This window comes from Phocoena sinus, chromosome 3 (assembly GCF_008692025.1).
Source record: "Phocoena sinus isolate mPhoSin1 chromosome 3, mPhoSin1.pri, whole genome shotgun sequence".
NCBI classification, from domain to species: domain Eukaryota; kingdom Metazoa; phylum Chordata; class Mammalia; order Artiodactyla; family Phocoenidae; genus Phocoena; species Phocoena sinus.
Genome location: NC_045765.1, coordinates 56,719,537 through 56,734,680, shown reverse-complemented (window position 1 = coordinate 56,734,680; position 15,144 = coordinate 56,719,537). Strand labels below are relative to the sequence as shown.

General features: G+C 40.0%; 2 protein-coding genes across 2 annotated transcripts in view; both read right to left on the bottom strand.

Moving 5' to 3' along the window:
- Positions 1 to 6,986, bottom strand: part of NME5 (NME/NM23 family member 5) — a 33,650-nt gene extending 26,664 nt beyond the window's left edge. Inside the window, exons 1-2 of the mRNA XM_032628035.1 lie at positions 6,393 to 6,986; positions 6,113 to 6,287 (exon numbers count right to left, since the gene is read on the bottom strand). Coding sequence (XP_032483926.1) covers positions 6,113 to 6,241 — 129 coding nt within the window. The 5' untranslated portion in view covers positions 6,242 to 6,287; positions 6,393 to 6,986. The remainder of the gene's footprint in view (positions 1 to 6,112; positions 6,288 to 6,392) is intronic.
- A 108-nt stretch (positions 6,987 to 7,094) lies between these two features.
- Positions 7,095 to 14,868, bottom strand: LOC116751029 (bromodomain-containing protein 8-like). Its single transcript, XM_032626512.1, has 7 exons — positions 14,590 to 14,868; positions 13,467 to 13,736; positions 12,460 to 12,617; positions 9,944 to 10,033; positions 9,777 to 9,845; positions 8,060 to 8,237; positions 7,095 to 7,490 (listed from the first exon to the last, which is right to left on the bottom strand). The coding sequence occupies exons 1-7, from the start codon at positions 14,866 to 14,868 to the stop codon at positions 7,440 to 7,442; spliced, it is 1,095 nt and encodes a 364-aa protein (XP_032482403.1). The 3' UTR covers positions 7,095 to 7,439.
- Positions 14,869 to 15,144: the final 276 nt, after the last annotated feature.

Sequence of the window (15,144 nt, the reverse complement as noted above, 5' to 3'; positions counted from 1 at the left end):
GGGGACACGGGTTCGTGCCCCGGTCTGGGAAGATCCCACATGCCACGGAGCGGCTGGGCTCGTGAGCCATGGCTGCTGAGCCTGCACATGCGGAGCCTGTGCTCTGCAACAGGAGAGGCCACAATAGTGAGAGACCCGCGTACCGCAAAAAAAAAAAAAAAAAAAGTAACAAAATTGGACTTTAGAATATTCCAAATTCATCTTTCCCTATTTGTGATATTTTCCTATTCATTGTGAAATTTTCCTACATATTTTAGGGAGCGGGTCTCATTATGGTATTTAGAAATAGTATGCAGTATAATGATGCAGTAAACAAGTTTTTCACTTGAACATGAAAGTTGTATATTCTTTATTCCGGTTCTGCCATAAATATGTTGATTCACTATGATCTTAAGAATAATTAGTTAGCATTAAGTTTGTTAATTTGAAAGAATATGAAATGTTTGGGACAAATAAATGTTAAGTTTGTTCACAAATGAGAAACTATATGAATTATTAAATTTTAAAAACCATAGAAGCTGAGTCATTCTTCCAATTAGAAAGCATCATATTTTCCCTAAGAGCAACTATTTGAGTATATCTTATTTATTTATTTATTTTTGGCTGCGTTGGGTCTTTGTTGCTGCGCACGGGCTTTTCTCTAGTTGTGGCAAGAGGGGGCTACTCTTTGTCGCCACGCACGGGCTTCTCGTTGCGGTGGCTTCTCTTGTTGAGGAGCACAGGCTCTAGGCACATGGGCTTCAGGAGTTGTGGCAGGTGGGCTCAATAGTTGTGGTGCACAGGCTTAGTTGCTCCGTGGCATGTGGGATCTTCCCGGACCAGGGCTCGAACCCGTGTCCCCTGCATCGGCAGGCGGGTTCTTAACCACTGTGCCACCAGGGAGGTCCCTTGAGTACATTTTTTAAAAAATCACTCCATTACTACTGTTTATCAAATCCACTAAAGGTGGATCAGGAGGGAAAGGGCTCAAAATAGAATAGAGGGATTCAAAGTAGACATCAAGGAAAACTTGCTGGAGTAAGGATGATGAGACATGGAGATAAATTACTAGGGGAAGGCTAAAAATCTCCAAGATTAAGGCAGATATCTATCTTTCTAAAATGGGTTAGAGGGCTTCCCTGGTGGCGCAGTGGTTAAGAATCTGCCTGCCGATGCAGGAGACATGGGTTTGAGCCCTGGTCTGGGAAGATCCCACGTGCCGCGGAGCAACGAAGCCCATGCGCCACAACTACTGAGCCTGCGCTCTAGAGTCCGTGAGCCACAACTACTGAGCCTGTGTGCCACAACTACTGAAGCCCACGTGCCTAGAGCCCATGCTCCGCAATGAGAAACCACTGCAATGAGAAACCCGTGTACTGCAACAAAGAGTAGCCCCCGCTCGCCGCAACTAAAGAATAGCCCAAGCACAGCAATGAAGGCCCAATGCAGCCAAAAATAAATAAATATATTTATTTAACTAACTAAATAAAATAAAATGGGTTAGATTTTCCTGAAAGTACAGTGTGAATTTTACCAAGTGACCTACCTCTTAAAGTCCCTTCCAAAACTATCATGTGTCTTCAAGTTTCAGAAACTTGATAAAATTGCTTGGTTTGTAGAGAGGGATCTAAACTGCCCAGAGCAAGAATCTTGTAGAGATGCTTACTAGGTAGGTCAGCAATGCTATGAACAGGCTCTACTGGACAAACATAACATTCTCACTAGTCAAGGATCAGTTACAGTACTTTAAAAAAAAAAAAAAAAAAGGTGCTGACATCTATTCACATATTAAAATTCATATAGTCAAGAAATAGAAGAAATTTGAGAAGTTATAACAGTGCCTGATTTAGTATAATCCTTGATTCTATTATTTAAAATTAAGATATGCCAGTATTTGTGATTCTTATGCATATTGATTTGAGTGCTTTTTTTCTGCATTGTAAGCCCTTATCTGCCATTATACCCCTTAACAAGCAAGGGAAGCTATATTCTGCAGGTATGCTAGCTAATGCAGCGTAATTTTAAAAATTAACGGCTCATCTTAAACTAAAGTTGATACTGAATCAGTGATTCCATCAGTTGCTTTAAAATTAGATCAGATAACTTTTTTGGAATTTAGATTAATATTTTCACAAAGAGGGAATTCCCTGGCAGTCCAGTGGTTAGGAGTCTGTGCTTTCACTGCCAAGGGCATGGGTTCAATCCCTGGTAGGGGAACTGAGATCCCGCAGCCGCGGCCAAAAAATAAATAGAAATCAACAACAACAAATATTTTCACAAAGAGGAGTCATTAGTTTGTAACACAGGAAAGGCTGCCACCTACTGAAAGAATACATCATATTTTAGGAGTTTTTTCCTAGATGGGACAAGAAAGCCTCAAGTTCAAGGAACTCCCACCTATAATAGAGCCTACTTTTAAAGCATACAATACAAAGGACAAATGATTCCACTGACATGAGACACCTGGAATAGCAAAGTCATAGAGACAGAAAGTAGAATAGTAGTTACCAGGGATAGGGAGAGGGCTAAACGGGTAGCTAGTGTTTAATGTGTACAGAGTTTCAGTTTGAGATGACGAAAAAGTTCTAGAGATGGATAGTGGTGATGGCTGCACAACAGTGTGAAGATACTTAATTCCCCTGAAATGTATGCTTAAAAATGGTTAAAAAGGTAAATTTTATGTTGTGTATATTTTATCACAATTAAAACAAAAAAGAAGCATACAATATACCAAGGCGTTCTTTGGTTTGAAACTTCTTGCTGACTAGGGAAAAGTGTTAAATATTAGCATTTACACTAAGTTGGTTTTTTTCTTAACACTGTTTTAATTTATAGTTATCATTAACTCCTTAATTATTAAGTTTTTCACTAATTCTTTTCAAAATATGGACTTAAAAGACAAATTGGAAACTTTATATTATTTGTATACTTTGTTTCTTTCTCAAATTAATGAGTAATATACTTACAGGGCTAAAAAATTCAAAGCAATATAAAAAGGTTTATATGAAAAATCTCATTCCCATCCCTGTCCTAACCCAGCCTGTTCTTCCTCACCCTCAATATGCAACCATTTTTTAATGGTTATTTATCTCCTAGTTTCATTTTGCAAATACCGGCAAACATGTATATTACTTTTTCTCTTTCTATCATAGAAAGTAGCCACACATTGTACTGCATCTTGCTTTTTTCCATAAAAGGACACAGAGAGGTTTATAATTAGTTGCATAGTATTCAATTTGGTGGATCGCCAGGGTCAATTTAACCAATCTTCTAATGCTGGGTTGTTTTCAATCTTTTGCTTGTAAATAAATAATGCTGCAAAAAATAACCTAGATATAGGTCACTTCATATTAATACATGGGTTATAGGAGAGATTCCCAGAAGAGTACTGCTGGGTTTAAGGGTATATGCATCTGTAATACTGATAGATAATTGCCAGATCCCCTTCCATAGGGGTTATGTCATTTACTTTTATATTCTTGCCAGATGGTATCTCAGTGTCATTTTAATTTGCTTTTTTCCTGCTTAGAGATTGAGCATCTTTTCCTATGTTTCAGAAGCATTTGTTTTTCTTTTTCTGTGACCATCCACATGCACTGCCCATTTTCAAGCGAATTTTTATCCTGTTCTAGCAGCTTTTTATATACTAGGGAGATTAGCCTTTGTGATATGAATTACAAATCTTCTTCCCAAGTCTTGCCATTTGTGTTTTGACTTTGCTTATTATGTTTATTTGGCCATGTGCAAGTTTTTTATATTTTTATATATATATATATTTTTTTTTTTTTTTTTTTTTTTTTTTGCGGTACGCAGGCCTCTCACTGTTGTGGCCTCTCCCGTTGTGGAGCAACAGGCTCTGGACGCGCAGGCTCAGCGGCCATGGCTCACGGGCCCAGCCGCTCTGCGGCATGTGGGATCTTCCTGGACCGGGACACAAACCCGTGTCCCCTGCATCGGCAGGCGGACTCTCAACCACTGCACCACCAGGGAAGCCCCTATATTTATACTTTTATCAACCTTTTCCTTTACAGTACCTAGACTTTATTTTTAAGTAAATTTATTTATTTATTTATTTATTTATGTCTGGGTTGGGTCTTCATTGCTGCACATGGGCTTTCTCTAGCTGCGGCGAGTGGGGGCTACGCTTCGTTGCAGTGCATGGGCTTCTCACTGTGGTGGCTTCTCTTGTTGCGGAGCACAGGCTCTAGGCACACGGACTTCAGTAGTTGTGGCGTGTGGGCTCAGTAGTTGGGGCTCGCAGGCTCTAGAGTGCAGGCTCAGTAGTTGTGTCACATGGGTTTAGTGGCTCCACAGCACGTGGGATCTTCCCGGACCAGGGCTCAAACCCACGTCCCCTGCATTGGCAGGTGGATTCTTAACCACTGTGCCACCAGGGAAGCCCGAGTTTTCTCCTTTTTCTATTTTTTAAAAGATTCAATAGGCAATATGACACTGTATATTTATTAGAGAATAAAAAACTGAAATTTCAAATAAGGATGGTAGAGAAAAAAGGAAGATTAAAAATATTCCATTCTAAAGACGCAGACATAGAGAATGGACTTGAGGACATGGGGAGGGGAAAGGGTAAGTTGGGTCAAAGTGAGAGAGTGGCATGGACATATATACACTACCAAATGTAAAATAGATAGATAGTGGGAAGCAGCTGCATAGCACAGGGAGGTCAGCTCGGTGCTTTGTGACCACCTAGAGGGGTGGGATAGGGAGGATGGGAGGAAGATGCAAGAGGGAGGAGATATGGGGATATATGTATATGTATAGCTGATTCACTTTGTTATAAAGCAGACACTAACACACCCTTGTAAAACAATTATACTCCAATAAAGATGTTCAAAAAAATTCCATTCTATTTGTTAAGTTTTTTTAAATATGATAATGTTTAACAACACTCTATATTCATTTTCAAAACTACCAACTGCAGAACAAGTATAAGGCTTAAAACATTAAAAGTCTGTAAATAACTGGAAAAAAAAAAAAAAAAAACCAACCAAAAAAACACCCAACAGGGGCTTCCCTGGTGGCACAGTGTTTGAGAGTCCGCCTGCCGATGCAGGGGACATGGGTTCGTGCCCCAGTCTAGGAAGATCCCACATGCCGCGGAGTGGCTGGGCCCGTGAGCCATGGCCGCTGAGCCTGCGCATAAAAACACCCAACAGTCAAGAGAAGACCAAGTAAATAGACTGTGACTCATCTGTACAGAAGAGTATTACACAGAAGTTAGGAAGAATGAGATAGATTCAGATGTAATGATCTGGAATGCTATCTGAGGGACTCTGTAAAGAGGGTCAAGGGAAGGGGACTGCCCTACTTTATGGGGGAAAAATGTTTGTAAATGCATAAAAAAAATCCTGGAAGAACAGGGAAGTATTAAGTGGTTGCCTCTCTCTGGAGTTTAGGACTTGAGCTGGGAGAGGAGAGATGGAAGAAAAAGAAATTTTACTTCTCATTTTATATCCTTTTGAAATGTGAAAAAACTTTTGTAATATTATCACATATAACTTTTATACTTACAAGAATAAACCTAAATTTCATGCTAAATACTAAGGATCTAAATGGGCTGACACATTTACATAAACATTTTTAAAAGGTAAAATCAAAGGTAATCTTGGACTTCCCTGGTGGCGCAGTGGTTAAGAATCTGCCTGCTAAGGCAGGGGTCACAGGTTCGAGCCCTGGTCGGGGAAGATCCCACATGCCGTGGAGCAACTAGGCCCGTGCGCCACAACTAATGAGCCTGTGCTCTAGAGCCCACAAGCCACAACTACTGAAGCCTGCGTGCCCAGAGCCTGTGCTCCGCAACAAGAGGAGCCACCGCAATGAGAAGCCCACGCACTGCGACGAAGAGTAGCCCCTGCTCACTGCAACTAGAGAAAACCCGTGTGCAGCAACGAAGACCCAATGCAGCCCAAAATAAAAATAAATAATAATAAATTAATTAAAAAAAATAAGGTAATCTAAAATAACAGTTTAGGGATATAACCCTATGCCTAAGAAGAGTTTCCAAATATATCTTCTACTTAAGTGAATTTTAAATTCTATTTTAGTTAAAAGCTAAGGAGGAAAAGCCTAATTCACTAGAGAGAAAAAAAACATGATGATCCTGCCCAGAAGTTACCTGAACAATGGTGAATCCAGATCTGAGAATAATATCTTGTATCTCCTCCTCTTTGTCAACAATATCTGGTTTGATAATGGCCAGAGTCTTTTCTACATAGATCTGAGGTGGGGGCATTGATAGCTCCATTCTGGCTTTTCAGTGTACAATTTAAGAGATTCTTGACTGGTATCAACTGTAATGACAGGCACCCCCCCAACCCAAATTTAATGTAATTGTGACTAAAGAGCATTATCAGGTGCTTAATTTTATTAATTTATAAAGTTGGAAACTGTCATACCTTTTTCAACAAGCAGCGTCTCAATAATACGATTTCTACTCTGCGTCTAAGTCTTGCGGTGAGTTTTCCTAAGCACTTTCATGGAGGTGGAGAGACCAAGGAGCAAGGCGAAAGCTTAGGACCCTGGGGACCCAGGAGGAGACTACGTCTGCAACCCTCCGCGCCGCTCAGCGGCCCGCGCCCCGCCCCGGGGAAGCTTAGCATCAGGCCCGGTTGGAAAGCAGAATCCCTGACCCTCTGTGGGCTGCACCCCCAGATTCCTTCCGAATCCGACCCTCATCTGGGCACTCACCTCAGCCCGGGCTCCTGGAGTCACCACATGTTGTTGCTAGGAGACCGGAAACCCAGCTTAGAGACGGTGGCTGCAGAGGCCCAATTCCAGCAGAGCGCTTGGCAGCCTTTGGCTAGCTCAAGAAAGGGAACCAGCCACAGGCATTTTTATTCCCCTTGCACATCTTAAAAGCAACAGACGTTTTCTAACATTTCCCTCATAATTTATCTTACTTCATCCTCCTAGCCATTCGAAGGACTCTTCAATTATCTCCACTTTATAAATGATGAGACAAATCATACACACTTTCCCTCGTCCTACCCCAGCCCCTTCCAGTGTATGTAAGAAAACCCATGTTAAATACCTTCCTTATTTCACCAGATAATGCTATCCCCTCTATTCCAAGCTTCTGTAAACATTAAAAGGCAATCTTTGACTTGTGAAATAACATTTATTTAAAGAGCAGTAAAAGAAGTTTCATCTGTTTACCTCTAAATTAAGCCTATGAAACAAAGACATGGGCAACATATATGGCATAACCCCAAATTTCAGCTTTCTGTGTTTTCTTTATATTATGTCCACGGGCACCTTTAATTCTCTGGTTGTAAGTTAAGGCATTATTCTTATTGGAAAAGAAAACAGAGAAGTGGTAAACAAGTACTGGGATCTTCTCTAGGTCAGAGTCTCAATGAAAGATCCAAATTCCAGAAAAGTTCAGGGTAGCAGCTCCAAGTTAGCAAAACAGGTTTTCCATCATCCATGGGGTTGGTTAGTTCTCATTCCAGACTATTTAAGACTCTTCTTTCATCTAACCAAATACTCAGCACCTACAGGGTCAAGGCAGACAACAAGCTATGAATCTTTATGGAGGTTTGAAAGCAGTTTTATTTCTTTCTCCGCAGAGATTCAACTACACTTTTTTTCTTTAAAGTAAGAAGCTGCCCAGAAAAGAAACCCTCAAATGTCTTCTTCTGGCTACCATATCTTATCTCCTATAGATGGGACAATGTGAACATATATTAATACCAACAGGTACAGCAACCAAAAAATGGACAGTGACTCCAGCCTCTGGTTTGCATGTTTAGCCCTCTGACTTGAGGCTCTGGAAGCAGATGCGCCCATTATTTATCTATCCCCAGGTCTCTTAAGAGCTCTTCACTGCTGCCTGCCTTCCTAGACTATTTTACTTCACTATCTATTAAAGCTAGTCCCACAGAGGCTCAGAGTTTTCCAAACCAGCAGGTACAATGTCAGTCCTTCAGGTCCTTGAATCACCTCTGAACATAAACTCTGGGAACGCAAGGTCACTTCAACACCACCCTTATTCTCACAGACTTTCTAAAATCAGATTCCAGAAACTACATTCCTTTTTCTTGCAGCTCTCTACCTACAGTACCTGAATCTGTTCCAAGACTTCTCGCTGCATCTCCACAGCCATACGGTACACCTGATGATCAGAGTCATTGTACATCACAGCGTTCTGGAACATCAGCATCAGGTCCCTCTGGAACTGAGCCACGGTGCGAATACGTCCCTTAGACAGGTTCCTTTTCAGGCTAGTTAAGTCCATGGGTCTACAGGTGGCCAAGAGAAACCAGAGGAAATCAAACCTTCATGTGGAACATGTGGTGACCTAACATGCTCTCCTGAAGAACTAACCAGCTCTTAATGAAAACAGTAGTAAAGATAACAATCCCCATCAGATAATAAAATAGCAATAGCAGCTAACATACGACTGCTTACAATAAGCCAAGTGCTATGCTAGATACTTTCTATATGAACTCACTTGATCCTCTCAATAAACCTATATGGTAGGTACCATTGTCACAATTGGCAATGAGGAAACTGAAATCAAAGAAGTTAGGTACTTGACCAAAGTCACACAGCTTAGTTTCCAATTCAGAAACAGCCTGACTCCAGAGCCCACAGGCCCAGCCATTTCACTTTACAATTGGAGGTATCAAAGTTATAAAGAGCTCCAATGATCAGTTTGTCACAGGGTAGTTACTGACCGATTGTTTACAATGTGTAGTCATATACTAGGTATTTAATCAACTGTTTTTACTGTATCATCAAAAGCTCAGAGGTTTTTTTCTTCTTTCATGGAGATGAAAAGACAATCAAGTGAATATTAAGGTAAATATTGGGCTTCCCTGGTGGCGCAGTGGTTGAGAGTCCGCCTGTCGATGCAGGGGACATGGGTTCATGCCCCGGTCCGGGAAGATCCCACATGCCGCGGAGCAGCTAGGCCCGTGAGCCATGGCCACTGAGCCTGTGCGTCCGGAGCCTGTGCTCCGCAACGGGAGAGGCCACAGCAGTGAGAGGCCCACGTACCACAAAAAAAAAAAAAAAAAAAAAAAATATTAAGGTAAATATTATATAATGCGACACAGAGAGTGGGTATATAAAAGGCAGCATAGCAGCGTAGAAAGAGGACTGAACTGGGCGGTAAGACTCTGGGGTTTAGTTCTAGCTCTGCTATTCACTGTTGATCACAGACAAGTCATGACCACCTCTGAGTCTTAGTTTCCTCATCTACAGAATTAAGGAGTCTGTCTCCAAAGGTTCTTTTCTGATCTTTTATACACTACTAACACACACTGGTTTATGAGAGCATTTTAGATGAACTATGCTATAAAAATCCAAAGTACTGCAATCAACCAGTGTTTATAATCCATTTGGATTACCATCTTTGCCTTAGCATACCTATAACTGCCTGAATGAATACAGTGTTCCTTTTAAAGTTCTGCTCTGAAATAACAGTGCCAAAAACTACCAAAGGCAAATGTAAGATTATATATAAGATTATATATAAGATTATAATAAATGGATATTACTTAAAAGTCAATACTGATAAAAGCCTCTTTATCCTTTTGTTCCCTATATTCTCAAATGAGGACTGAGCTTACCTTACCATAACTTTATAAACTTGTTCAGCTGTAAAATATATCTTGAGCTTAAGTAATGTAAATGAAATAAAGTAATGTAATAAAATAAATATAAATAAATATAAATAAAATAAAATACTGTAAATGAAATAAACAGATGTGAAATAAAGTATGAAAAGACAGATATAAAAGCAACCAACCTTTCTTGACCCCTTTGCCACTGACCTTTTCACCACATCCTTGTATCCTGGGGCCTGCCTTTCTGACACAGGCTTCAGAAACAGACTGCTGAACCTGTTAACGGACAAACCCAGAGAGGATGAAGAAACCCTGGAAAGTCACCCTAAATGAGAAGAGTGGCTGTGAATACCAAGAGTGGCTTGGAGTCCTACCTGTGACTGGCTATCATCTTCCAGACTGGCAGGAGAGTCTTCTTAAATAGCAAGTGATCCTGAACAGGGTCACTATGGCCTAGATCAGGCCTATAGGATAAAGCAGAGCAGAAAACAAACAGTAACTTCACAAATGGTATTCTGTTCCCCCTAGATGCTTGATAAGGTTTCCTCAACACATAGTGCTCCTAGTTAACATCTGAAGGAAATAACACCACAGGAATGAAAACATGCTTTCATAAAGGACCCCAGACTCTATAAATATTCTCTTACTGATCAGTATTATCAAATGAAGTGGTTAAATTCTTGTAAAGTGTACTAAAAATAGGCAACTGCCTTTGCCTTTTGGAATCTTGCTGATTTGCCCTTTAGCACCTGTGACTTTAAAGAAGTGGTCTACAAAAGTAGTCTTTGTTCACTGATGTCTCCCAAGTTCCTGGTACATACTAGGTGCTCAAATAAGTATTTGATAAATGAATCTGGTCCTGTTTTTTTATGCAGAAATATGCCACATTAAGAAGTATCTCTCCCATACTTCCAGAGGAAAAAATACTTGGTTTCATATCCCAAGGAATTCTCTTACACTTCATCTGAATGCTATACAATTTAAATATTTTTCCTTTTCACTCTCCTCTGTATAGTAATCTTTAAAATACCAAGAAAAATCCATTTCTCCTCATGGTCCTTCCTTCTCTGGGCTAAACTGCCTAATTTATTTAGTTTTTCTTTAGAGGTGCAACTGCTCAATGTTTTATTTCATTTTATAATTTTCCCAGTTGGCAAGTTTTCTACTTACCCCAAAGTTAAACATCATGTTACACTTCACACTTTATACACTGCATTATTCTCTCTAAATAGACTCTCTTCACACCTAAGGTTTCACACCCTCATTTTGCTTTATGTACCACATGTGTGCATCCATTTGAGCACAACTCATACCTTATCATTCTCCAATTTGAACAGCTCCACATAACTATTCATTTTCATGATGCACTATCTCACTTGTATCTAAATTACATACCACAAAAATCAATTTTACCTTAAGCCCAGAACCCTATAAGAACAAGGGACTTAAAGCCCAAAGCAAACCTCTTCCTTTGTCTCTGATCAGTCAGTCAGAATAAACAATAGGTCCTTGGTACTGATGCAATTTTGTTCATATAGCCACAGAACAGGTATTTATTGTTTCCATTACGTGAAAGGTACTACAATAGGTTTTGTAACTTCATAATCAATCACCTTGGCAATATTTTAAGAAACAATCCCTTGCTTACCTTTATTTCCATCTATTTGGAAATGCATGCCAAGCAACTACACGTGAAAGTGTGTGAGTGGAAAGGATATGCACTTAGACTGGTACTCCAAAGGTTCTACTTTACTCCTGAGAGTCAGTACAGACTAAGGAAGAAGCCAGAAAAGAGGGGCCTAGGGAATGTCTATCTTTCAAAGTAGTTTTAAGGTTCCCTAGTGATAGCACAAGAACTCAAATGCCTATCTCCCCTTAAGCTATCTAGCCAAGCAGACTCAATTACTAATATCTACTGCTTTCTAATAAAGATTTCATGTTTAACCTAAATTCTAAGAGTGTGGTGTTTGCGTTTCAAGATGCTGAAATGTCATGAGATAAAACATCCCAGATTATTAAAGATTTCCCGTTTTGGGGATAGTCATCATATGCCATCTGCTCATACTCGCAAACGGAGTTATAGAAAAGCAAAGGAAGCAATTCTTCAACAAGCTAGGTTTTTAGCTGTATTCTATTTGTGTAACAAAAATTTGTAATCTGCTATTTACAAAAATATATATGCACGGTTCAGTTGTATACCTTAAACAAAAGAAGGCTAAAATAATTACTGGTTTGCCTCCCCACAGATAATGTGGGTGGATCTGGGATACATCAAAGAAAAAAAAACAGTTCATACTATCTTCTCTCAATACTTAGACACAAAACTAGGCCCAGAAGATGAACTATTTGTTACATAACAAAAATAACTTTGTTTTTCTGATTTAAAAAGAAATTCACTTTACTGAAAAAAATTAAGATTCTAAAATGTGACCTCTGGCCCCATAGTTATTTATGTTAAAATCAGACAATTATATAAACAATTTCCCAAGATGTGTGAAAAAGGAACAAGGGTGATAATAACTTAAAAATAATTTTTAATTTCAAGTTAATAGGAAATGTTTTAGTATTTTTAAAAGTATAGTTTGTATAATATTAGACTTGAGTGACAATCTGACTCAGCAACGTTTCCTGAATAAATACAGAGAGAAGGATTACTTATGAAAGAGATTCTTAATGTTGATAAAACAGTCTTGTTTTATAAGATGAAAGCATATAGACTTCTATTTATACAGTAAAATTATATTTAATTATATTTCTAGTGTTTTCGAGCTCTAATTCTCTACTTTTCAATTTACAAAAGTAATCAATGTCCATGGCAACAAATTCAAGTAGGCGTAAACAGATGTAAAAGTATTAATCCTAACAACATGGGATAAAAGTCTATACTTACAGCTTTGAGGAGGTAGCATGGCTGAAAAGGATATCCACCAGAGGAGTCTCCTGGATGCTGAAGCTATCATCACACTCACCTGAAGAACGCTGGTCTTCCATCTCTGACACATACCCTTCACTCTGGTCCTGCTCTTTGGATTCTTGCTGAACCTCCCCCTGGGAATGCCAGGAAACAAAGGAAAGTTTAGAAAGAGATTTACTATCTTCAAGGTAATTTTTCTTGTATGGGGTAAACGAAGGCTGACCTTAAGGTAAGAATAGGCCAGTTATATAAAGTTATAGAATAAGTTGGAGAAAGGTGACTTAACTAGACCTAAGACAAAGAATTCTTAGAGAACTCTGACTCTGTATCCCAAGAAAAAATGAAAAAGCAATATACTCTATTCTAGATAGATGTTGTTTTCTTTTAAAACTGTCATTATTACTTGTGGCCCTGGACCTAACTAGTCTAGCTGGCCAGATAATATTAATGATAATGGTATTCTAAATTTTACTGATTGCTTACTATGAGCCAGGGACTATGCTAAGTGCTGCACGTGAATTATCTCATTTAAAACTCACAGTATACCTGTAAGGTAGAGCACTATTATTCCATTTCAGCAGAGAAAACTGAGGTTCTAAAATGTTCACTAGGGCTTCCCTGGTGGCGCAGTGGTTGAGAGTCCGCCTGCCGATGCAGGGGACACAGGTTCGTGCCCCGGTCCAGAAAGATCCCACAAGCCGCGGAGCGGCTGGGCCCGTGAGCCATGGCCGATGGGCCTGCACGTCCGGAGCCTGTGCTCCACAACGGGAGAGGCCACAACAGTGAGAGGCCCACATACCGCAAAAAAAAAAAAAAAAAAAAGTTCACTAACCTGCCTAAGCCTACACAGCTAACTGATGCTAAAACCAGGATTTAGACCCAGGTAACTGAACTCTCTGGAGTTAGCCTATGTTCTCTAACCATTCTGCCTGCCTCTTTGTGCAGAGGACTGATCAGACAGCTGGTTTAAGTTATTCACTTACCTCTTCACTCGCTGTGGGTTGTTCCTGAAGTGCCCAAATATCTGAGGGAGGTGGAGTCACCTCTGGCCTTCCATTTTCTCCCAGTAATGACTTCTCAGTTACCAAGGGGTCTACCTTGGCTGAAAGCTCTTCAGGCTCTTTGCAGGGCTCCCCCTCTCCTTCAGTAGCTTTAATTCCCCTCGCCTCTTGTTGTCTGGTGCCAGATGAAGGGCAGCAGCCTTCACCTGGTTCTTTGCTGCTAATGCATAATGGCTCCATTAAATAGACTACCTGCAATCATAGTTTACTGTTAGATGTATAAGAACACCAGTGGAAATCATCATCTACATATCAGTAATGCCATATCATTACACTACCACTGTGACTAAGTTTGAGATGGTAAGGGTTAATTGATTCATTCAGTCATTTTAAATTTATCAAATATCCTACATACACAGGTACTGGGCTAATTGGTTGGGACCTAACAGTAAACAAGATAGACATGATTCTTGCCTCAAGGAGCTTATGTTCTAATTTTTCATCTCAAGTGTCAACTCGAATCAACTGGTAACGACTGTCTAAAAAACTGCTGAAAACTTCGTCTGCCACAAACAATGCAGATAGAATTGGCAATATGTGAACAACTGGCAAGACCAGATTCTTGCTGGTCTTGACCTAGGTTCTACTGAATATGTAGAGTTGCCACATAAATATAAACTCTCTGTCCAACTCTCTTTATTTCTGGTCCTCAGCCCTTCACTAGGGAAATACGAACACTGCAAAATATTGCCTGGAAGTCTTAACATTATAAGCTTCAAGGGGAGTTTGGGCAAGTGTCACCTCCCATGACTCTGAAAGAATGAATTACAAGGATACTCCTAAAGACAGGCCTATATACAGAAATACCACTTCCTCTGATCAGGCTCCTAATGACTGGGATCTTAGAACATTCAGTCAAAAAGTACATATTTGGCACATGTTTTGTATCAGCACCAAGTGCTGGAGACACAGAAATGAACTCAGTTCCCGCCTATGTGGACCTTATATTTTAGTAAACAATAATGAGAGTAGTAGATATATGGGTAAACATTCTCTTAGGAAGTTGAGATTCTTCCCACCTTTGGAAATAATGGCTCCCCATTACCTCAGAGAGAAAGCGGTGGAGGTTCTGGCGGCTGACTTGCTCCGCCTCTTCCTGAGATTCCTCACTGCCACTGTCCCCCACAAGCAGCTCACGAGGTTCTCTCCCTGGGCTGCTTTCCTCTAGTTCCTCAGCCCCTGGCTCCTCAGTTTCCCTCCAGCTGCCCAAATCAAGATCCAAACTGGAGTCCCATGAGCTGAAGAGTGACCTGCAATCGTTGCTCAACTCAGAGTCATTGGGATAGTCTTGTTCAGAATCCAACCAAACCCATTCATGCCCCATCTGTAAATACACAGAAAAAAATGCATTAAATTCACTCAAATCAATATTCCTAAGGCATTTCCATCTCCCAATTTTGGGAGAAAGATAAGGGGTCAGAAATTTTTTTCGACTCAACATTAGGAAGAGTAAAAACTAGCTGAAGGGAGACATCAAGAGAAAAAGTGATCCGTCATTGGGAATAAAGAAAAAGCCCTATGTCAAGCAGTATAATAGAATTATCACCCAATAATTATTTGTTGTTAGATTTCCTCATACTCTAAAAGAGAAAAAACTGGA

Coding starts and splice junctions, on each gene's coding strand:
- LOC116751029 (XM_032626512.1), bottom strand. CDS start 14,868: ATGGGGCATGAATGGGTTTGGTTGGATTCTGAACAAGACTATCCCAAT. Junction 12,618..13,466: donor AACCCACAGCGAGTGAAGAG/GTAAGTGAATAA, acceptor TGGCATTCCCAG/GGGGAGGTTCAGCAAGAATC. Junction 7,491..8,059: donor AAGTCTTGGAACAGATTCAG/GTACTGTAGGTA, acceptor TTGACCCTGTAG/GTGCTGAGTATTTGGTTAGA.